The 25080-nt window shown below is 44.6% G+C and overlaps 1 protein-coding gene across 1 annotated transcript in view; it reads left to right on the forward strand.

Annotated features, from left to right (window-relative positions):
• The first annotated feature begins 1709 nt into the window (after positions 1-1709).
• Positions 1710-25080, forward strand: part of SNX7 (sorting nexin 7) — a 53046-nt gene continuing 29675 nt past the window's right edge. Inside the window, exons 1-6 of the mRNA XM_077332986.1 lie at positions 1710-2139; positions 17169-17351; positions 18834-18944; positions 19616-19780; positions 20792-20996; positions 24107-24306. Of these exons, the coding sequence (XP_077189101.1) occupies positions 1945-2139; positions 17169-17351; positions 18834-18944; positions 19616-19780; positions 20792-20996; positions 24107-24306 (1059 nt within the window). The 5' untranslated portion in view covers positions 1710-1944. The remainder of the gene's footprint in view (positions 2140-17168; positions 17352-18833; positions 18945-19615; positions 19781-20791; positions 20997-24106; positions 24307-25080) is intronic.

The following is a 25080-nucleotide window of genomic DNA, read 5'->3' on the forward strand; positions in this document are numbered from 1 at the left end:
GCCTTCAATAGTATTGGCCAATAGATTGACCCCTTTCTTTTTTTTCTGTGATGGATTCTAATCATGGCAGGCAAATCCATACATCAACCCATTTTTGATATGGGAACATCTCTAACCACAATGCAATGGAAGTTGACAGAACTGACATGTCCCCCCCCTGCGCCCCCTCCCCCACCTGGGCAGCAGAGTGATGAGGACAAGGAGGCTGCTTTGGGGCTTGGTCTGGGATGGCCATGTAGAGGAGGCCTGCCCCCCCTGAGAATGCTGGCCTGCCTCATTGTGTGGGGAAGGTAAGAGGTGAGGAGGAGGAGAGAGGAATCACTGTCTGCCCACCAGGCTGAGCAGAGGGACCACGGTCTGAGAGAGGCAGCAGGGGCCAGGAGGCAGCTCCAAGCACTTTCTTAGCAGGGTCAGGGGCTTGTGCACTGCTGCTGCTACTCATTCCAGTGGCGGCAGCAGTGACTTCCATTCCCAGAATCAACTGACTGTGGGCCTGCTGTGAGGGTGAGCTACGAAGCAACCACTGCCTTGGAGCATTGTTTCTGACAAGGTGACAGGTCACCATGATAGCTGCCTCTATCCCAATCTAGGGCAGGAAGATGACTGTGGACTCAGCTTTCACGGGACCCAATAAGCAAAAAGCCCATATCCAAAAACAGCCTACCTCCTGCCTCATCCTCTCCCCCTTTAAGGTCCAAGACAGGCCCAGCCAGCTGTGGGATTTGCCTCCCAGGGGCTGCTTCCACTTTCTCATTTGCAGTTGGCCCTTTGGAAGTCCTCCTTGATCTGGCCAATTACCTCACCTTGAGAATCTCTCAGGGGACCTTGGACACTGGTGGACTTTGAATGGCCTTGACACATCACTCCTCTTCCCCCCAGACATACTTCACCACTAAAGGCCAGGCTCATGGGTACAAGGAAGGACCGAGAGTCAGCCAGCAGGATGGTGCTGTCCTTAAGGTGTCCTAAGACAAGCAAGATGTTTGGCCCTTGGCCTTACAGCAGCCTTTTGTCCTGACCTGGGAAAGGTGGATGGGTGGGGCTCTTGGTGCTTGCAAGAAGTGGCTTTACATCTAATGTGACTACAAATGCCTTTACAAACCCCCCTGGCCAGAGGTCCCCATTTATCCCAAGATCAGTGCTAAATAGAAGCACTTTCTTTGATTGGTGGGTCTAGTTCTTTTATTTAGGAGAAAAGTAAAACTTCTTTCTTCTCTTTTTCTTTTATTCTATCCTCTTTCTTCCTTCCAGCTGTTTTTTCCAGAGGGTGCCTGGAGATCAGATGTTATTCCTGAAGACCTTCAGGCCCTCACCTGAAGCTGCCAGCTTCCCAAGATGTCCCCACAGGGTGAGAATCAGATCCAGACCTCATTTTTTTCAAAGCTCCTGGGGTTCATACCCTGTGAGGAAACTGGCAGAGCGAGCATCAGCCAATGAACTTAATGGCTGAATGGGGTTTTGAACCCAGATCTCTTCAGACCAAATGCAAACAATGACCGCGCACTGCCGCTCAAGTGTCACTGCCTCATCATGCTAGCAAGACCACTTGTTGAAGCCCACCCTCTCAAAGAAACGTGCGCCCTGTGGCGGGAGTTGTGGGCGTGGCTGCAAACCCATCGGCACGCCTTTCGGAAAAGCTCTGGAGGGAGACCCCTCGTCCCCTGCCCTTTTCTCTTCTGCGCGCGTAAAACCAGGTCCCGGGCCGAAGCGCGGCCTCCCATTAAGCTTCGCCCCAAAAGCCGGCAGTGTTCCCCGGGGCTCTCCGCCCGTCGTTCGTCCTGCCAGCTGCGCTCGGACTCCTCTCCGCCCCGACGCGGAGGGAGGGCAGGAGAAGCGAGGCCCAGACCTGCGGCGGCGACGGCGGCCAATTGGCGCGCCAAGAGGAGGGGCCCGCGCCTGCCTCGCCCGCCTCCTCGCCCGGGAGCTCTCACAAGGAAGGAAGGGATGGAGGCTGAGCGCTGCGGCTCCCCGCCGCCGCCCTCTTCCGCCCTTCCCCTGGACGGCGACGAGGCTGCGGCGCTTGCCGTCGCGGACCCGGGCGCGGGGCCCCCGGACGACTCCGCCGGGCCCGCCATCCTCCCCTCCTCCCCGGAGTTCCTGGAGTTGGACGAGGACGAGGACCTGGAAGTGTTCAGCAAGGTAGAGCCAGGGCAAGCGAGCTGGGCCCCTGTCGCGCCCGGGGAGCCTGGCAGCCCGCGGCTTCCCCGGGGGGCGGCGGCGAGAAGCGTGCTGCCCCTTCGGCGAGGCAGAGGCGCCTTGGGCCGCCCCGCCCCTTGCTCCGCTGCCCTTTGCTCTTCGCCGGGGGAAGCTTGTTTTGGCTTTCCACGATGCGGGACGGGGCCAAAGGGAGCTGCCCGTGCCGGGGAGGTGCGGCGGGCGAGAAGCTTCCTCGCTGCCCTGCTGTGGGGGGAGGCTGGCGTGGGCTGGGCAAGTTGGCGGAGCGCTTGCGGGATCCGCCTTGTCACAGCAGGAAACGTTGGCCTTCAGCCCCCGGCCGGGCAATTGCATGAGCCGCCTCGCCTGGAGCGTTCGCAGACCGGTTGGAGTGGATTAGGCCTGCGAAGGCATCCCTTTGGTCGTTCCTCTCCACCCCCACCCCTCCTTAAAGGACGGTCCACCCGTGGGGCGGGGAAGCGCCTAACTTCAGGGGGCTCTGCACTGCACAACCTTGAACGGTGTCCAGTACAGCAATCCCTGGTTCCTTCTCTGTTACGGCCCTTGGAAAGGATCACCCCATAGATCAGGACCAGCACTTCAGCAATCAGGCCTTTATTCCATTTTCCGCGCTGCTTTGGAAAAGGCTGTGGATGAGAACCATGTGATGGCCCTGCTTTGTGGAGATAGGTCCCATTTTATTTGGATTTATCTCACATTACTATTTTTCCCTAGTGACTTAGGAGGGCATAAACGGGTGTTGTTCCACTTGACTGTTGCAAAAACCTGATGAAGTAGAAAGGCAGAAAGGTGTTGGTGACCCGTGAGCATCAGTGGATTAGAGATGCAGCCATCTCCTTAGTTCTGTCCACTGCTCCGAATGTTTTAGTCAAAAAAGCAGCTGTCTGCATATTTTACTTTGGTGCACTATATAGGCAAAACTTTTGATTACTGTGCTGACTGTTCATTTTCTCCAAGCTGTCTACATAGTGAGAGGAAGAGGAGATGATCTTCCTATGACTCTGAGCTGCTGAGGCAGTCAGAAGTTTCTCATTTGGCTTATGCCTATCCCAGAGCTCAGAATAACATCATGTGAACTCAATTCATTCACCCTCTTCTCCCCCTGGAAGGAAGTCCTGGTGTTTTCTGCTGCTGCTGGCTTCAGTCAAAGCCTGGACAATATGACAAGCCCCCTCCCTCCAATGTATAGAGGATTCAGGAGAGGAGACAGAGTGGGAGCCCTCTCTAGAGATACAGGGACCCTTGCCTTTGGTAAGCTGCTGAGTAGATTTGAGAAACTGAGGGAACCAGTGGCCAGATAAAGGATTGCCGTGTCAAATGTAGCCCTTACACCACATTGATATGGACATGTTGTATGGTGGTCGCCTGTCTTCTCAGTATTTACTAGATTATCACAGAATCATAGAGTTGGAAGGGGCCATACAGGCCATCTAGTCCAACCCCCTGCTCAACGCAGGATCAGCCCTAAGGATCCTAAAGCAGTAATTACATTACTGGAGACTTGCATTTTTAAGACAGGCCATTGCTTCAATGTAAAAAGTTGCCCAGTAGGCTCAAGGATGAGCTAAATTGATCCTCTGTTTCTCTCATCGCTGCTGTAATGCCTATGCTGTCTGCAACTGAAGGTCCCAGATTAGTTATTGGCCTTTCCGGGATAAGAGAGATGGTTACAGAAAACAAGTGGACACATTATCACAGCTGCCAGTTTTTCCTCTCCGTTTGAGGCTTGTTATGGTTGGCCAGAGTGAAACAATCACTAGTCAAGATGGATATAATTGAAATGGGTGACCTGTCCGATGGTCATCTACAAGATGGATTTCATCAGTGGGCCTTTAGTTGTCTAGCTGTAACTTACACAAATAGTATCATAGCAAAAATATTTTGTGGCGGTCTCCCTTGCCAGATAAGTGTATAGGTAACAATCTTCGGCCTACTTCATCCTCCACCTCTATTGTTCACATAGATCTGTTGGTTGTCAGTTGTGGATTGCATCACAGCTCTGGGAGAGTCTCCCATATTGCAAGAAATAATACTCAGCATTATTTTCCCTGCTGCATTTGCCTGTGATGGATACCCCCAAAGCATTCCTCTCTTCTCAGATTGCAAATTGCAGAACTCACATGACTTATTTATGAGTAAACATTCCCAGGGCAGAGGCTTTTTCTGGGCACCCTGAGTCCCAAAGGGCGAGCAGGGGGGGGGCTGTTTCAGGGGGCCCTGAAGCCCCCCTCCTCCAAAAGGGATGCAGATGTTGCCCCAGCTACCCTCCATGTCCTCTGAGTTGTAAGAGGCCAGGAGGCCAGGGCAATTTACTGGCAGCAGGGCATGCTCTGAGTCTTGCTTCTCTTCCACCCAGCAAACTTCTGAAACCAGAAGGAAGTTGGAGGTAGAGAGTTGATCCCTTATTAAGCCCTTCCTGGTTGCGGGCTGCCTCTCGACTGGGTCTAAACTATCCGGGTGGGCTATTCCTGGATGAGGGACAATCTGGTAGCAGGTGAGCAATCAGTTTGGATGTTATCAGGTTTACTGATGATGATAGTCTTATATATACATATATCCAACAGTTTTCTCATATATCCAACAGCATTTAAAAACCTGCAGAATAATATATAAGAGAGGGTAATCACATACATGTCCAAAATGAGTTTAACTGGTGTAGAAAAATGTTTCTAAAGAATTTCCGGGCCCTTGGCATGACTGATGTTTTCAACTATGAGGGCACCCCAGAAACTCTGAATCACAGTGTGAGCAGAAACATTCCAGGAGTATTATAAAATGCAATTGGTTAATAAAACCAATTAAAGTTCTTCCAAACAATTTCAGAGCTGCTTATGTATTAATCAGATGCCATTTTTGAAAAAAAAGTTATTTATGGTCCTCTCTTTTCTAAATTGCCCCTTCCCCCAGATACACATGTTTGGGTGGCAGAGTGGTTAGAAAGAGATAGGAAGAAGCTCCTTGTGCTTAGCTGTTGGACCTCATCTCTCCTCGTGTAGGAGTCAACTTGGTAAGGCATGTTACTGAATGCTTCCGATCAGGCTGTCAGTAAGCAGCTGTTTTTCTTTGGGAGTGAGCCCCATAGAAATCAGCTAGACAAGTTTCCAAGTATGTATATATATTTGAAAAAAATGCCATTCTACTTCTCAACCATGGGCTTTCAAGATACCAGTGTCTTCCAATAAAAAAGCATAAAAGCAGAATACATTAAAATCTTATAAGCAATACTTAAAATAGCATGCCACAATATTTTAACGTGTTTTAAAAGCCTATGACAGCATCAAGAATGGTTTCAGTGGGCAAAACATATCAACGAACCAAAACCCTGGGTGAGCATTCTGTCTTAGCCTGGAGGTAGAAACAAAGAAGACTAGGTGCCAAGTGTGCAGCAATGGAGAGGGCATTTTAAAGACAGGCTACAACCACCCAAAAGGCACAAGCGTACAGGTCCAGACGTTTCCCTTAATGCTCTTCCAGCAAGTTGTTGATAGCTAGGTTATGACAAAATTTCCTGGCATATTAAAGCCACTTTTCACCTTTGAAACACTGAGGAGGAAACATCAGCTGATGACATTGCTATGCAGTTTACTTTTAGGAAGCACAATAAGTCTTGAAATTGAATAGAATAAAGAAAGAACAAAAAGCACCTAAAGATTTGATTGTAGTATTTTGTTGCTGGCATTTTCTCTTCTGAATTCAGAGATGTAAATAAAACAGAAGAATATCCATGGTATAATGCCCCTTCATATCATACAGAACTCTGCTCTAATAGGGATTTTCATGGAAAAGGTCAGAGTGTTTTCTTGTAGGACGTTAGCCTCCTACATATATGTAATAGAACAACTCTGCTCAATCCTCTGTATGGCTGCTTTTTAAATACTTGAAGATGGTCATCAGATCCCCTCTCAGTCGTCTCCTCTCCAGGCTAAACAGACCAAACTCTCCCCCCAACCTTTCTTGGTCTCCAAACCCCTCACCAGCTTTGTTGCCCTCCTCTGGACATGCTCCAATTTGTCTACATCTCTTTTTAACTGAGGTGCCCAAAACTGAACACAGTACTCCAAATGAGGCCAAACCAGAGCAGAGCAAAGTCCCGTGATCTGGACACATTAGTTACAGTCCAAAATCCCATTTGCCTTTTTAGCCACTGACTCACACTACTGATTCATGTTCAATGTATGGTCCTAGATCCTTTTCGCACATACTACTGCCAAGACAAGTCTCCCCCATCCTATATTGGTGTATATGGTTTTTCCTACCTAAATGCAAAACTTTTCATTTGACACAATTGAATTTCATTTTATTCAGTTTAGCCCAGTTCTCGAGCCTATCAAGATCATCCTGTATCCTGATAACTGTCTTCTGTTGTGTCTGCTACCCCTCCCATTTTAATATTGTCTGAAAATTTAATAAATAATCTCCAATCCCTCATCTAAATCATTTATAAATATGTTGAACAACACAGGCCCCGGGACAGATCCCTGTGGCACTCCACTTGTGACTCTTCTCCAAAAGGATGTGGAACCATTAACAAGCATCCTTTGGGTATGATCTGTAAACCAGTTAACAATCTACCTGACAGAATAAGGATCCATACTGCATACTTCAAGCAGAGCCTCTTGTGGTGCAGAGTGGTAAGGCAGCCGTCTGAAAGCTTTGCCCATGAGGCTGGGAGTTCAATCCCAGCAGCCGGCTCAAGGTCGACTCAGCCTTCCATCCTTCCGAGGTCGGTAAAATGAGTACCCAGCTTGCTGGGGGGTAAACGGTAATGACTGGGGAAGGCACTGGCAAACCACCCCGTATTGAGTCTGCCATGAAAACGCTGGAGGGTGTCACCCCAAGGGTCAGACATGACCCGGTGCTTGCACAGGGGATACCTTTACCTTTACCTTTTACTGCATTTTACCAACTTGTTAACAAGAATATCATATGGAACCTTGTTGTTGTTAGGTGCAAAGTCGTATCCGACCCATCGTGACCCTATGGGCAATGATCCTCCAGGCCTTAGCAAAAGCTTTACTGAAATCCAGATAAACTATGTTCACAGCATTCCCCTGATCCAGCAAGGTAGTCACTTTTTTGAAAAAAGAGATTAGGTTGGTCTGACATGACTTGTTCTTGCGAAACCTATGCTGAGTCTTAGAAATTACAGCTCTGTGTTCCAGCTGCTTGAGGACTGACTGATGATTTGTTCCAAAATTTTGCCAGTTACAGAGGTCAAGCTGATGTGTCGGTAGTTACCCAGATCCTCCTCCTTCCCTTTCTTGGAGATGGGGACAACATTTGCCCGTCTCCAATCATCTGGTACCTCACCTATTCTCCAAGAAGTATCAAAAATAATGGACAGAGGTTCAGAGATTACATGTGCAAGTTTTTTTTAGTACCCTTGAATACAATTCATCTTAAGCCAGTCTTCTAAACTTTTCCAGATCCACTGAACAACAATCATGTAACAGGGAGTTGGGTACTTTAAGAGCCATGTGACAGGATGATGAGGAGCCATGGGAGTTACCACCGCACTGGTGCAAGGCCAGGACCATGGACAGCAGGATAAAAGGGCCGGGGACAGGAAATAAGCCAGAGCCATGAAGGAATCTTCTCTACCACTGAATGAACTTACTGTCTAGCTGCTCTTATCAGTATGCATGTGAATAGAGGCAGGAAGTATGGCAATCTTGTTTTCTGTGCAGTCTTTCAAATGCCAGCAAGAAATGGCTACTCTCTATTAGCTCCAAGACAAATCATGGGTTGAATATGCATGGGTTGAATATTACAGTCTTAATCTGTTTTACAGGGTTGTTGTGTTAGAATAATGCTGTGAAGCACACACTCAGTTCAGTGACAAAAGGTTGATACAGTGTTATAGTTAAAGCCATTAAAATGTGTATTCAGGTAGCTGTACCATGTTCCCAAGGAGAGCCTGTAGTTGTTGCTGTCTTTAGAGGCAATATAGTTTAAAAGTTTGCTAATCATGATTAACATTTGAAGTCCTACAAACAGGAATATGGGGTTTACAGGTTCACCACCATGACTACCACCAAATTCTTCCCTCTATCTGTAGCAAGCAGGTCACTAGACATGAGGGCCCAGGTTGGGGGGGGGCAGGGTTTTGGGGTGAATTTTTTTCATGAAGGCTTTTTTCAGTTTGTCTGACTGAAAAGAAATCCCTATGAAATACTTTACCTTTTGGAATTTGGTTTGGTTTTATCTTTTGTATTTAGGATGTTCCCCCCATACCTTCAAAATTTCTGGAAATTTTCCATCTGTATTGGATGGACAAACACAATATAACAGTGATAATACAAGGAGTATTATGAACCTTGTGGGAGAAGAGAAGAATTACTGTGTCCCCTTCCTCTCCAAACTGGCTTGTGCTCATTTGTATTCAGCTCAGAAGTAACATGTTTTATCCTCTTAGCATGGTATTTTTTTGTTTTGTACAATATAGGAATAGGGAAGTCCTTGGTTCAGTTTTCAGTGGTAAAAATGTTGGGCCAGGACTAGTTCATTTGGGAGCTTTGGGCATGTCATATACACTCTCAGCCTAGCCTGCCTCTGCATTGTGTACCACACTGAGCTCACTGTAAGAAGAATGGGATAAAATAAGTAAATAATAAATAATCAGTTCATGTTTTTCTGTAAGCCACCCCCAGAGGGGTGGACAGGGAAAAAAGAGTCTAGAATCTTAAGGAAGCAGGGGACATTTAATGTCTTTCCTACAAGTTCTTTGTTTGCTCAAAATAATCATCACTTGCGACAGGAGAAAATATATGGGTCCTTGTATCTTTTTCCCTGCTGGGAGAAAGGCAGTTTGAGATGATTTTACACAGATTGTGCTAGTGAAAGTGTAAAGAAGCCGGTCCCTCCACCTTTTTCTTACACAAAATTCCTATGATAGCTCTTGATTGGGGGGGGGGGGTGTTAGAAAAACAGTAAGCAACATGGAACAACATGTTAACAAGACATGGGCCTCTAGAATTCTCCTCTACCTTTATCCCTGGATCTAAATTGTACATATACAATAAATCTACAATATACTGACCTGCATTGTATAGCTCCTGTAAGGGTTGCAAGGCAATGCATGTGAAAAGTCTAACACATTAAATGTGCTTTATTCATTCTGAGAACACAGTATTTTGGATTGTTGACACCAAGCTTGATTTGAATGGAGTGTGAAGAGTATTACAGGTTTGCAGAAATACATCTTGGTAAATTGAGCCTGACATCTTTCACTTTGGAAGAAATTCGTGACTAATAGCTGTTTTTTTGTGTTGTTCTAGTTTCTTAATTAGTGGGAGGCTTTGTGCTTGAATCTGCTTCTTTAATTGTCATCTAATGAGTGCTCTTACTAGGCAGGAATGTGTTCAAGCCCAGAGCTATAATCTGGGCCAGATTGGGTCCATGTTTGCTTCTTTGTTTTTTTTTTTTTAATTAAAATATTTATGTCCTGCCTTTCCCCATGGCTCCAGGCAGCTTATCCATAATTTAAAATATCAATATCCCTCCCATACAACCCAATAAAATGGCTGCAGCATTAAAAATTCCGGTCAATAGAATAGCCTCATAGACCTACTAATGTTTTCCAAGGGCAGTGCCACCACACCCCTATGGGAGTCTCTTCTGTAGAGTAGGAGCAACTGCAAGACTTTGTTGATGCCAAGAAGATGCCAAGTGAGGGTACACTCAGAAAGCTGAAGATCATAGTCAGCAGACACAGATATACAGGGAGAGACATAACCACCATCAAAAATTGAACTCAGGAATAAACTGGCATTCAGTGAAGCTGCTTTTAAATAGGCAAAATATATTCCTGACAAATTGAGTCTCTTCATTCTGAATGAATTAAAATGTCTTGGTTGCCTTTAAAAGCAGCTGATCATAGAAGACATTGCAATAGTCCAGCCATGACATTACAAAAGCATGGCTCAGTCAGCTGAGAGTAGGAAAGGAGAAGACTAGCAAACCAGATGCAACTGCTCTACAGATGTCAACTCCACTTCAGCCGCTACAGGTGGATCCAGTGGTTTGGGGAGCTTGGTCTGTTTAGCCTAGAGAGGAGACGACTGAGAGGGGATCTGATAACCACCTTCAAGTTTTGAAAAGGCTGCCATATAGACGATGGAGCAGAGTTATTCTCTCTTGCCCTGGGGGGATGGAGCAGAACCAATGGGATGAAATTAATTCAAAAGAAATTCCATCTAAACAGAACGGTTTCTCAGTGGAACAGGCTTCCTTGGGAGGTGGTGGGATCTCCATCTTTGGAAATTTTTAAACAGAGGCTAGATAGCCATCTGACAGAGAGGCTGATTCTGTGACGGCTTAAGGGGTGGGCAGGTTACAGTGGATGAGCGATAGGGATGTGTGTGTCCTGCATAGTGCAGGGGGTTGGACTAGATGACCCATGAGGTCCCTTCCAACTCTTAGAATCTATGATTATAACCTTTCCAACCAGCACTACCTCTATCTCATCTGAATTCAGCTTCACCTTGTTCTTCCTTAGCCAGTTAGCACTGGTTCAGAGTCATGGCAGACGTACCTGTAGGGTTAAGTCATAAAACATAGAGCAGCATGTTGTCTGCACAGGGGTAACATCCAAACTCAAAGCATTGTTGTTAATAGGATTTGAAAGCTAACCATGGTGAGGTAGGTCAAGCAAAAATCTTTGACAATGTAGTTTGCAGTTAGGTCAGGGGAACAGGCAATGGTAGGATTATTGGTAACATCCCTGAAAGCAGTCAGGTAACACAAATTAACTGGGATTGGACTATGTAGACAGCCTTTCAGGCAGGAAGTCCATCCACAGGGGTGGTTCTGAGGCAGGGAATTGATGTATAACCAATCAGAAGACTGGAATGAAAGTCAGCTGGGTCTTTAGGAAACTGTTCTGTTGCTCAGTGGGGTCATAAGGCTGAGCCAGATCTTCTGGAGTGGCTGGCTACCAGTCCTCCTCACTCCACAATTCCAGTCTCAAAGGCAAAGCTACACTGTTTAGCCTGCTGGCTGCTAATCAGCTGTTCAACATGGCAAACATTTTAAGCTGCTGTCGTCCTAAAAATTAAGCAAAAGAACATTCACAGAGCAGCTGTAGGAGGCAACACACATTTTTCATTCTTGAAAATGCATGTTCACAGATCTGTTTATGACAGAAATTTATGGAGTGAAAAATCTAAATGTCAGCATCTTCAATTCGACGGCTCAGATTTGTTACTGAATATAAGCCTAAGAGGCATTAATGAATCATTTATGAATTGTACCCTTCATAATGTTTAAAAATAAATCCAGCTAATGCAGAAATAATATTTCTGCTCTGTGTACAAGAATTTTTTAAAAAACACACATACTATAAGTCAACATTTTAATGCTTAAATGTATCATCTCCTGGGTTCTTGAAAATAACAGCAATTTTAGTCAAGTGGGATTTTGGGAAGGTGGTGGTATGAAATACGTACCAGGGAAAAATGCTGTGGGTAGAAATAGCACCCTAACCCTTCTCTGATTTTCCCTAACCCTTCCCTGAATCAAGGAAAAATAAAATATTTGGAAGAGTTGGAAGAGGCCTTACAGGCCATCTAGTCCAACCCTCTGCTCAGTGCAGGATCAGGCAAGCATCCATGAAAAGTATCTGTTCAGCCACTGCTTAAAGATTGCTGGTAAGGTGACCAGAATTTAGGGACTGTAAGGTGGGATGCGCCGCTTCCGCTGTGGCGGCGGCGAGTTGGCGGCACGGCAGCTCCCTCCCTCCCTCCCTCCCTCCGACTGGCCTCACCTCGCTTCCCGCGCGCCTCTCTCTCGAGCCTCCCCTGCGCCTCTCCTGTCTTCTGTGCCTGCACAGCATCAGCTCCAGCTGGCGGGACTCTTAAGGTCCTGGGTGAGACCCGGGACAGAAGACCAGAAAAGCAAGCGTGTCCTGGGGTTTTCAGGGCGGGTGGGCAGCTTATGGTAAGGAGAAAACTTACTACCTCCTTAGCCAGCCGATTCTACTGCTGAACTACTCTGGCTGTGAATTCCCCCCCCCCAGGTACCTAACCAGTATCATTCTACGCATAGCTTAAAGCCATTGCTATGGGTCCTATCCTCTGCTGCCAACAAGCATCGCTCCCTGTCCTCCTCCAAGTGAACTCTAGACTTATCCTGATTGAATTGCATCTCGTTCTCATTTGCCCACTTTCCCAGCATGTTCAGATCTCATCAAACTCTTATCTTCTGGGGTGCTCAACTACTCCCAATTTGGTATCATCTGCAAATTTAATTAGGATTCTCTTCACACACACACCCCTTCTACTTCTTGAACTCTAGAGGCATGAGGTAGGTACTCATGTCAGAGGCAGCTTCAGAGGGGGAAGGATATATTTTTGACATTTTAAGCAGACTCACAGCCACAGGTTTTGGGACCTGATCATTGTAGACCAAAGGTCATCCGGTAATATTTAAATAACTTCTGCTTGTTCCGTGATCAATGCATATGTAAGCAGTACATCAATACATGTACATAGATGTCAATGTATGTAAGCAAACTCCCCCAGCCATTTTCCCCCACAGGGAAGAGCAGCAGAAGGATAGGGTCTAAGTTAAAAGGAGTATTTAAACCTTTCCCCAATCCCCACACTCTCCTGTACCAACATAATTCCCTCTGCAGGGTTCCAAACTGCATAAGGATGGATAAACTGATCCGACGTGGTTTGGGATGAAACTTACCCCATAAACGCCCAAAACCTTTCTGCACTGAATAAGTGATACTACTGACACTTATGCACGCTAGCTTGGATGGGAAAGAACCTGCCTCTCCTGTGGTGACTCATGAAAAGTTGTTTCTGTGGCACAATGGGGAGAGGCATTGTTTGTTTGCCAGCCACATTTCTTATAACATTTTGAATTGCCAATAGACTAGTTAACAGTGACCAACTAAAAATTAGGGTATCTGCCAAATACATTAAAATCAGAGTCCAGTAGCACCTTTGAGACCAAAGATTTATTCAGGGTATGAGCTTTCAAGTGCAAGCACTCTTCATCAGCTGGAATTGCTGAAATGAAAGAAACTCAGCACCTTGGATACATAATCTCCTTCATGTCTTTTTGAGTGCTTCCAAGTGTGTCCCCAGATCCGTCAAATCTAAGATCAAAGTGTATATGTAATTTTCAGATCAGTCAGCTTTACCAGTCCCAGTGTCTGTGAATGGAGTCAATGGAGATTTGCATTCTTTCTTTGATAGCTCCAAGATTTTACATATGTAGGCAAGTTATGTCAAAATATCACTTGAAATATTTGCATACCTTCCTGTAAAGGAGAGCAACTGGCTGTCTTCATCTCCCAACTGTAAAACCTGTTTGTGCAAACGTTAATAGATGCGTTCGTCCAAACGTATTATTAATAGGATGGGAATTGCCCTGTTTTTGCACCTTCCATGTATTCATTCACAAAGTTTGATGCCTAACCAAAACATTATTTTGTGCCTAGTGCATGAGTACCTAGAAGTAAATTGACTTCATATATCATTTCTTGCCGCTTGCACAATGGAAATAAAATGGCTCTCTAAGCAGTGAAAAATGAGAATCTTAAAGCTGTCAAATTTAATAATCCACATTATTACTCAAAACATAAACATGAAGTACATACATTTTTTAAAATACCTGGACATGTAGCCTAATGGTGCCCCTGGAGCACGGGAACCCTGAGTGTTATCTTAGAAGAAAATAAAGTACGCCTTCCCCATTTGTTGTTTTGCCCAGTTGGCATTAGATGTGCAGAACCTTTTACATTCTGTCTCTTGAGCTGAGGCAATCCTGTCTTAAAAGGTTGCAAAAGTTGTTCCTGAGAAGATGGCTTTGGCTTTTGGAGTTTGCTTCCTTCAAGCATCTGTATTACAATCTGACTGGCATCTATCACAATTTGCCTCAAATTACATTATTTTGTGAATGCAGTGATAGTGTTGTGCAGTGGCTAAGGGTGTGAACCGTCGGTTGTTATATCTATCACAATTTTATTCCTGTCCTTCCAACAGAAAGTTCAAAGTGATGAACATGGTTCTCCCCTCCTAAGTGTTTTCCTCAGAACAATAATGTGAGTAGATTAAACTGAGAGAAAGAAACTGGCCCAGTAGACTTCAGGGCAGAGATCATCCCAGCCCTAGCTCAACACTCTAACGGCTTAAGATAATCTCGAAAGTAAAGGAACCTTTTAAAATCAGGCAAGTTTTTCCTTCGAGGTGGTCATAACAGGCCAGGCCAGCTAAACTACAGCAGAGAATTGCCCCTAGCAGTGGCACTATAACCTTGTCATCAGGGGAAATGAAGAGAATTTAATTGACCCTAAAAATTGGAATTATATCAACCCCCACAGCCAAAACTGGGCATACTGACCACTGAGACACATTTGGGGGATCAGGGGGAAGTCCCCTAAGTGGATGCAGCAGTCATATTTGTTTTCTCTTTTCTAGAAAATTCCTGTAAAGTGAAGTTGAAAAATTGGAGGTATAATGCCGGGGGGGGGGGGATAAGGAGAAGAGGGAGTAGAGATACCTTAGTAAGGAGAAGTGGCTGTTAGATAAACTGAAGAAGGGAGAGTAAGTGAACTGTAGACCAGGAGATTGGGGAGTGGTTTTATTAAGTGAAGGAGAATAGGTGGAGTATAAGGATCATAGGAAATTTAGAGGGTTAAGATGGAAGGTTAGGATTGAACATAGCAAGAGACTAAATGAGTTCCATAACTGATCCTGTTAATCAGGGGTAGTCAACCTGTGGTCCTCCAGATGTCCATGGACTACAATTCCCATGAGTCTCTGCCAGCAAACGTTGGCAGGGGCTCATGGGAATTGTAGTCCATGGACATCTGGAGGACCACAGGTTGACTATCCCTGCTGTTAATAACTCTGTTACATAATTCTGTCACATGAATTATGTTATCGCCATATTTCAGATGACATAAGAGATTGGTCAGTTTTCGCAAAGTAAACCTAACACATTTGTGGTAAAGGTGGGATTTTCCACTTTGCTCCCGTAACCACTAAGTTCCACTTGCTGCAATTATAGAGGCCATAGGTTGCTTGTTTTTGCATTTCTTCTCACAATTCTGCAGCTGCTCAGGGACTTTCCTTTTGGTCCCTGTGACCACCTCATGCAGTGATCTATCAGGAAATGTACATTGAATATTGTCCTTTAAAGCCCTGTAAAAATGTTGCTTCCAGTGCAGAGGCTGCCTGCCTATTTCCAAAGGATCTTTGTTGTGTGAAAGGAAGGGAATAGTCCAGATGTGTGACCTTTATGGGTCAGGGAAAGTGATGCCGCAGTTCTAGGCTCCTCGGCTATTTGTGAAGGGTTATTGTGTCTTGTAAGTTGATTGATACTCCCTTTTCCCCTTGCTGCTTCTTTGATGACCAAGTGGCCAGTTTTTAGGGAGATGGCCTTTGTGGAGTGGGCTGTTGCCTGACAATAAAAGAGCAGCTGGTTGAGATGTCAGCAGGGGGGCAGAACTGCTGGGGAAAGCATCTTGAAAGAATCTGAGAATAAAATCTTCCTTTTTATAGAACCCAAAGTTAATTGGAGAGCAATGAGTCAATAACTTGATTTTTCTTTCATGTGTTATAGGATCCTTTAAAGAGCTAAGCTGCCAAACTATATTATCAGCAGTACAAAAATGACACATAATTGGGGGCTTCTGATAGTGTGCTTTGTCTCCAAGTGAAAACCAAGCTGTTGTTTAATGCAGTATTTTTCTTCATCCCACTATACTGCATATCCAGCATTTTAGAAACATTAAGATGACTTTTCCATCCCCACAACCTTGAGGGTTAGAAACATGGATGTTTCCATAGTTTCATAATATAATGTGTGCGTTTGTGGCCCACAAAATGAAGGCCACGTGTAAATCTTGACAGCATGTTGAATGCACAAGTTATATGGATGACCGCGATTCCCCCCAGAACCCTTAGACAGATGCCTGGAAGCAGTGATAAAGTGGCTCAAGCAGTCATCTGAACCTCAGCCCTTCAAAAACGGAGGTCCTGTGGCTGGGTAGGAAGGGACCAAGAGAGGAAGCGCACTTTCCCAGTTTGGACAGAGTGCGTCTAGTAGTAGCGCACTACGCCAGAAACCTGGGTGTGATCCTAGACATCTCCCTCTCCATTGAGGCACAGGTCACAAGAGTAGTGTGGCAGGCCTTCTACCACCTTTGTCAAGCCACGCTAGTAGCCCCCTACTTGGCATCAGAACACCTAGCCACAGTGATTCATGCGACAGTCACCTCTAGACTGGACTTTTGCAACTTGCTCTGTGCAGACCTACCCTTATTCTTGATCTGGAAACTACAGCTGGTTCAGAATGCCGCAGCCAGGATTCTCACAAATACACCATGGAGATCCCGCACCTGGCCTACTCTTCAAGAACTCAGCTAACTCCCAATTGAATTCCGGATATGGCTTTGGTTTTGACCCTCAAGGCCATACATGGTCTGGGCCCAGTGTATCTGAGAGACCATCTCTCTGCCTATACCCCACAAAGAAGTGTGTCAGTCCTCAATTTTCAAAACCAGAGCTTTCTCTGTCCTGTCCCCCACCTGGTGGAACAAGAGATCAGGGCCCTGCCTCAATTTCCACAATTCTGCAAGGCCTGCAAAAGGGAGTTCCTCCACCAGGCATTTGAGTCCGACCAACCCAACATCCATGGATCCCCCCTCAGACACACTCCCTCCTTGACCTGAACCAGCCTGACCTCCCTGGGGGTTTGTCTAAGTTGTAGTTATAGTATCGCTGACCAAGCCATTGGAGTTCTGTTGATTTAGATCCACTGTTGGATTGTTGGTGATATGTCATTTTGTGACTGTGTTATGTTCAGACTGCTCCATGTATTACCCCTGCAATGTTGTATGTGAACCACCCTGAGCTGTATGGAAGGGTGGTATAGAAATCTAATAATAAATAAATAAACATGTAATCACTTGTTCAAATGGCAGTGAGTTGTATCTTTGGAGTGGAACATTTTTCAAATATCTTGTTTATTCACAGGACGCATCACTATTGGAGGGAAACTCGTTCAGTCCTTTATTGCCAACATCACCTTCTTCTATGATAAACCAGTACAAATTTGAAGATGAACCAGAATTAAAGGACATTTTTGTTACAGTTGATGAACCGGAAAGCCACATCACTGCTATTGAGACATTTATCACGTACAGAGTCGTTACAAAGGTGAGCTTTCAGTTATATACTGTGTGGCTTTCTGTTAATATACTATTTGGTTGCATTAATATAATTTCTATTAATGTACCGTTTGGTCACATTATGAGAAGACAAGACTTACAGCAAAAGGCATTAATGCTAGAGAATGTTGGAGGCAGCAGGAAAAGAGGAAGACCCAATATGAGATGGATTGACTCAATAAAGGAAGCCACAGCCCTCAGTTTGCAAGACGTGAGGAAAGCTATTAACAGTAGGATGTTTTGGAGGTCAGTGATTCATCATAGCTTTGCCATAGGTCAGAAGCGATTTGATGTCACTTTACACACACACACACACCTGTGCAGCTTCCATCATTCAGACTTTGGGGTGATCGATGATAGTGCAATTGCCAGTTTGTGCTTCACATACATTGGCATGCGGAAACTGATGTTGTAGATAAAGATGCTGTAAAGGAAATGTTTTTAAATTGCTAAATAATTGTAAGGCTTTCACAGCAGTGCAAGAACCTTAGTGGTACAGTGAGGACTGGTGACAGAAGCTTGGATTCAACTAATTCTTCTCAGGGGCTTTTGTTTCTCTTCCTGCAGCACACACTATCATATAGCTGGCCTCTTAACTAAGGCAACTTTCCATACCAGTCTGTAATATATGACACATGGTCTACTGTTCAGAGGAGATAAATAGTCAGACCTCTCAGTGGACATGCTCAAATTGTGAGTCAGTGTTCAAGGAGATATTTGAATCATGGAGGAGAAAAGTCACTTTGGGTCCTGATTGTGGCCAGTGGCAGGTTTTGAGTGAAATAAATAAATGGCAACTCAATTAAATGAGTTAAGTAAATTGTGGCCCATTGCACTAGTATGGAATATATATAGGTTGATAGTAGAGTCTCTGGAAGTCTACTGCCTTCTTGAATTAAAATTCTACCCTTGCACTATGTACTATGGTATTTACTCCCAGGTAAGTGTGCGAAGCTTCAGAAGTATGGCAGGTGATGGTAGTATAGCAGACATCTACCTTCTTTGAGACTCTGAAATCTATCAGTAGTTTCACTGTTCTAGATTTTTTTTCCTGAAAGGATCATCTTTCCATAGGCTCTTAGAATATGCTCAAAATAGAAGTGGGGTATGATTATATGGCCTCACTTCTTGGGCTATGTGCTTCAATGGCATCTTGGAAAATTACACTTTCATGATAAATAACTGGAAGATAACATAACTAGGGTATGGAGACTTGTTGTATTCAGAGTGAGAATTTCTACAGTGGGGATTAAGAAAAAGCATGAACAGTGGCTTGAGGAGGTGCAGACTTTTGACAACAAACAGAAGAACCTGTGTAAGGGTAGGTGTCAAAGTGGATCTTTGATAACCATCATGGATGAGTTTCTGTATTATTTCCCCTGCATGTTTCCACATAGCAACTATACGCCATGCATTTTTGAAGTATGTTTAAGTATGTTCATAATTTGTGCTTTTTAAAAATGATTTGCAGACAACCCGTGGTGAATTTGATTCGAGCGAGTACGAAGTTAGACGAAGGTATCAGGATTTCCTTTGGTTAAAGGGAAAACTTGAAGAGGCGCATCCAACGCTGATCATTCCTGTAGGTCTAGACTCTTGTTCATGCTAACTTGTTTCCTTAAGTAAAAAACTGTGTCCACAGTGGAGATATTGCACGTATGGGGAAAACACAGGGCATCATTGGTTTTGTGACTGCAGTTCTTGAGTCAGTCCTCTAATCTCCCCTACTCCTGTATGTAGTTTGTAGTACTAGTCCCCATGCAAATAGCAGGGCCCAGACAAGAGTGTTCTGTAAATTTAAGGTATCTATCAAATTTGTGGGAAAATTCAGTTGTCACCTTGCTTCCATTTTTGGATACTTTCCCTCAAGAAAAATGAATGAGGAAAAAAAGAATCTGAAATGCCGCAGTGAGGTGGTGTTTTCAAGTTGATCCAGCATTTGTGATGGGGTGAGGAACTGGACTAGTGAGGAGGAAGAGAAGGTGACCAGAAGGAGAGGAAGAATATCACAGTGAGCAGCAAGAGAGGGAGCAAGAAATTATAGGACAGAGGATTGGGATTTCCTTCTTCCCTGTTATATTTAATGGGTCTCATACTTGTATACTTGCATTTCTTCCAATAACAAAAAAAAATAATTTAAGGCTCTCTTTTGCATGTAGAATGTATTTGTCATTTCTTCAGTTAAAGTTATATAAATATTAGATATTCATACAATTATGCAGCTTAACTCTCCTCCCCCATTCTTTTCCTTAGCCGTTGCCTGAAAAATTCATAATGAAAGGAGTTATGGAACGATTTAATGATGATTTCATTGAGACTCGAAGGAAAGCACTGCATAAATTTTTAAACCGGGTGGCTGATCATCCCACTTTAACTTTTAATGAAGATCTAAAAATTTTTCTTACTGCACAAGCTGGGGTAAATAAACCTTTATTACTATCATTTTTTGTTTTTAGAATATATCATTTTATGCCACGGTATCCAGAATAGGTATTGCACAAGTATGGAATGGCATCTATAAACATGGTCCTATTCAGGTGATATTCCCCTTGTGCCCAGACTTTTATTTGGGGAGAGCTCAGGAACTTGGCATTAAACTTGTGTGCTTTCTTCTTCCCTCTCTATACTTCACTGAGGAACGATTGAAATAAAGCCGCATGTGCAGGGAAGTCGTGTGTTCATTATAAATGTAGGTTCTACCAGTTTGCTGATTCAGAAGGTCTAGTCTCTTCTTGATACAGTCAAGTGAAATGGTGACCACTGTGTCAAGGAAATAAACGTGCTGTTTTCTACCAAATCATGACAGCTACGGCATTTTTAGAGGAAGTCGCTTTTCAGAAAAGTCATTTAGTCTTCAAATTGACTGCATTGTGTGACTCCCCAAGGAAGCCTGTTCTCTTGCTGGGAGGTTCTTGCTGGGATGATGACTGAACCCACGTTGGCCAATATATGGAAGTCCTCAAAGAGTCCAAAGAATGAAGTGATGTGGCAAGACTTATTATTGCTTCCGGATGGAAACAACAACAGGTGCCGCAGATGGACTCTTGGTGGGAAAAGATCAGAGAACTGGCGGTGATGGCTAAACTAACAGCTATTGAAAGCCACAGGCCAGCTGAGGAATTTCAAAGACATTGGGATGAATTTCTAACATGTTTGCCAACGCTAACTTTCTATTTTTTTATTTCTGTAACTAACTAGAAGGTCAAATAAAATTAATATTAAAAAAAAGGATGAGGTGATGAGGCCCAGGTGGCCTCAGTGTGGCAGTTGTGATGGCCATCTCGGACTCCCACATTTTGTACATGCACTGCATAAAAGCAAGAGGTAGACATTGATACCAGGACTGTTTTACTGCATTTTGTTTTAATTTGGCATGGACAGAGAAGCATACACACACCTAAACATTTGCTTTCCTCTCTTAATTTTCAGGAACTTTCCTCTCACAAGAAGCAGGGGCCTGGTTTATTGAGCAGAATGGGACAAACTGTCAAAGCTGTTGCATCCTCAATGCGAGGAGGAGCTCTGAAAAACCGCCCCGATGCATTTACGGAAATGAATGACTATGTGGATGTCTTTAACCAGAAAATCACTCTCTTGAACAAAATCTCTCATCGAGTTTATAAGGAAGAAAAAGGTTGGTAGGAAGAAAGAAAGCCAGGCATGTTTAGATTATGGTCAGTGGATTGATCATTGAGTAATTCCCAATTGCTTTCTTCCAAGACACCAAGTAGCTGTGCTAAAATAAGGTAGAATCCAGCAGCTCTTCTCTATTCATTGCTTCAGTATTCATCAAGCAAAGGGAAGAGTAGATATCACTACCACCAGAGAATAGCATATGGAGTCACATGAAATTTACAGTAGGAGGAGCCAGGGGGAGATGATGAGCCAGGGTGGGAGGCCTGCATGATGTTTAGATTCCCCCAGGCAGGGGCCAGGTCTGAGAAGGCCCTGGCTCTGGTCAAGGCCAGCTGCACTTCTTTGGAACTGCAAATCATAAGTTAGTTAGCTCTAGCCAACCAAAGTGTTCTCCAGGGGATGCATACTGACAGGCGGTCCCTCAGATATGCAGGTCCCAGATCACAAATGGCCTTAGAGGTTAGCATCAGGATCCTGAACCAAACCTGGAACTTGACTGGAAGCCAATACAGCTGCTGCAATATTGTATATGCGTCCTCCACAATGTCCTTGTGAGGTACTGTGCAGCTGCATTTTGTACCAGTTGTAATTTCTGGATCAAGGCCAAGGGTAGACCCATGTAGAGCAACAACAATCCAGTCTAGAGGTGACCGTCACATCGTAAGAATCCTTCAACAGCCCAGTAAGGTAGGTGAGAACTGCTATCCCCATATTACAGATGAGGGACTGAGACTGAGCAAGAGTGGTTTGCCTAAGGTGCGTCTGTGACTGAATCAGACCATTGATTCACCAAGGCCATTAGTGTCTACTCACTAGGACACAGCAGCCTCCTCCTCCTCCATCCTCAGTAAAAGGCACCGTGTAAAATAAGACCTGCTGTGCTGAGGGAAGAGGAGCTGCACTGTTGGAAGGAAAAGGTGGCTGGCACTGTCCTGGAACAGCACTCAGCCTCCCACATCCACCCACCCACCCAGCATCTGCCTGCTTGTCTGACTCCCTGCCATTTGGCCAGCCTCGTGGGGGGAAGTGGCTGATGGCAGCATCCCAGAAAGCAGTCAGTGGAAGTCCCGCTGAAGAACTTGGCATTTATATAGTGCTTCACATACACGATTATAATAATCCTTGTACGGCCCAGTAAGGTTGGTGAGAATGGTCACTGCTGGACTCCAGAGGCTATGCGAGCCTGCTGCCATTGTGAATTTTGCCTACTGTTTAACAAGTATGGGCCAAGCCACGTGTTAGAGAGGACTTCATATAGTTGAGTCTCGGGCATTTGCTGCTGGACAGTTAAGTTCCAGGCATGTATGGCCCAACGTAGATTGTGACTGTGGCACATGGAGATAAGGGGCTTCAGTTAATGCCATTATCCCAGCATGCAATGGCCCCAGGGAGCTACCACTTGCCCCATTGGGGAAGCTGGCATAGACTAATGGATAGGTACATATACGTTTTGCCCAAGGGCCAAATAACAGGTTTCTAGTACGGAAAATGGTGCAAGGAAGTGCATGAGGCTCTTCTTCTTGTGTACCAGCATCCCCATCCAAATCAGGCATGGATATACCTGGAAACGGAGTCTCCAGCATGGAACTCCAGGCCGACCCAATATGTGGTGGCCACTTGTGTACAATGTAATTGTAAAGTGTGAAGTGCTGGTAAGGTAAGTGGGGCTGGGTGATGGTTTGTGTACTGAGGGAGTATTTCTACGGCTGGCAGGCATATATGTATAGATGTCTGTGTGTATTGGTGATTGGTTCTTTTTAATAATCACTCTCAACATTTGGGTAGACCTGAATCACCCAAACCCCAGTATCAGCACAGGGATTTGGGTTCGGGTTTGTGTACAGCCAGGGTCCCCCCCCCCCCCAAGATCGCTGGCTGTCAGCATAGTTGAAACTGATGGGATGTTTGATTCAGCCTGAATAAGCCCCAAAAGTATTTTGGCCTTATCTGAGCCAAATCACTCATCCCTATTCATAATTGGAAAGCATAAAAAGTTGCAACAAATGCTTTTAAAATGTAGTGCTTTTTTTTTTTTTTTTGCAATCTAAAATGAACATGTTCAGGAACAGGCCTTTGAAACCTGCTGTGAATATTGTCTGGCCCTGAACTGATGCTCTTTTTTTCCAGTCACATGTACTTATTCCTCAGAATAGTCTGTGGTGGAAAGTTGTTTTTAGCAACTGCCTTTTGAATCCCAAGTCTAACACTTCAGCCTGATCCGTGCATGTCTCTGAGACAGTATATTTCCTAGCTTTAAAAACTGCTTTGTGTTTGAGAGCACTGGCGCACATTGCTGTTCTTTAAAACAAGGATTTTTTTTTAAATCCCCTGTGGATTCATTACTCGTCTTGGACTGATCACTTATTTGAACCTCAGTGTTCCTCAGCAGTGAAATGGGGCTGTTAATTGTTCATCTCTAACAAGGTTTTTGACCAACACCCCTTACTTCAGGGTCAGATACTAAAATTCCTGGTCTTATAGTAACTCAGATGTGGTTTTGATGTTGGGTTTGCAAGGTGCCACAGTGTATATTTCTCATAAAATATATTGGGTAATTGTGACCAGTTTTCCGCACTGGTTGTGACTGGTTGGGGTTGGTGGACCATGGAATGCGTCCAGTTTAAAGCATGGGAGGTGGAAGGAATGAGCAGGGAACTTTATTCCAAGTTCTTCAACCAAGTGCAGGGATTTCAGCTGATTTATATCCCCCTTATTGCTGTGCTGCTACTGGAGATTCCTGTCTAGCAGCCTGTCTCCACTTGTCATAAGTGAGCGAAAATACAGGGAGGAAAGATTGAGCAGAATATAAGAGTATATACGTCAGCTGGATGTGAAGATAATACCCTTCCAGTGACATTTTGCAGGTCTCTGTTTAATGTGTATATATTTAATTTATGCAATCTGTATATTTAATGTGCTTTCAATATCTAGCTGACATGAAGCACTGTATATTGATAGATTACATTCTTCATTCACGGGGAGGGGGAAAAGGAGCAGAACATATTCCTCTTTTGGCTATGTTCTAAAAATCCAATTTAATTTGCTCCTCTGCATGGATTTGTTGTTTAGAATGTGAGTCATTAATAAGGGGTTGTTTTTAATTTTAAGACTATTTTTATGAGCTGAAGGAATTTGGCCAAAGCCACATGCTGTGGTCTGCTTCCGAAGAGGACCTAGGAGACACCCTGAGAGGCATTGCCAGCTGCGTTGACCAGTGTTTCAAGGCTATGGAGAAGCGGACGATGGCGCTTTCTGAAACCTTGTTCCCTACTCTGCATGAATACGTGCTGTACAGTGAAATATTAATGGTGAGTTGGGATTGGTGTGGCACAGATGCGGTGATTTCACCCTCCCTACACACACACACACACTTTAAAATTTCATTGCCACATTCTTCAAAGGACTGCAGTCAGCACCCGGTCTGAGTTATGTGGGAGGTGGGGTGCTTAGGGGATGGTTTGATGGTTTTCCTTCATTGGTTGTCCACCGTTCTCATGGGAACTCAAGACCAGATTACAGAGTTGCCAAACATGGTGATAAAGTCTAGTGCAGTTCATAAATAAGCAGTGCAGTAAAACTGGATCACGCAGCTACAGAAAGTATGAAATGAAAATGGTGTAAAACATGCAATTAACAATACAATAGGAGGGGAACAAGAAAGAGGGGGGATAACTGCATAAAATTGTCTTCATAGACAATTAAACTACAATCCATCCAGTTCCCTTTATTAAAAAGTGCCCTCCTGGACAGTTCCGTTTTACTGCATCCCTATTCCCTTTATAAGAAAGAAAAAGGAGAAGAGTTGGTTTTTATACCCCGTTTTTCACTACCAGAATGAGTCTCAAGGATACCTACAATTGCCTTCCCTTCCCCTTCCCACAACAGACACTGTGCAGTAGGTGGCTCTGAGAGAACTGTGACTGTCCCAAGGTCACCCAGTTGGCTGCATGTGGAGGAGGAATGGGGAATCAAGCCCGGTTCACCGGATCAGAGGCCGCTGGTCTTAACTCCTCTTCACGCCTTCCTGCACAGTTCTATTTTCCATTCTGTGACAGGAGAGTAGTGTGGGAGCCTTTCTGTCC

The sequence above is a fragment of the Paroedura picta genome, chromosome 4 (assembly GCF_049243985.1).
Source record: "Paroedura picta isolate Pp20150507F chromosome 4, Ppicta_v3.0, whole genome shotgun sequence".
Taxonomy (NCBI): Eukaryota; Metazoa; Chordata; class Lepidosauria; order Squamata; family Gekkonidae; genus Paroedura; species Paroedura picta.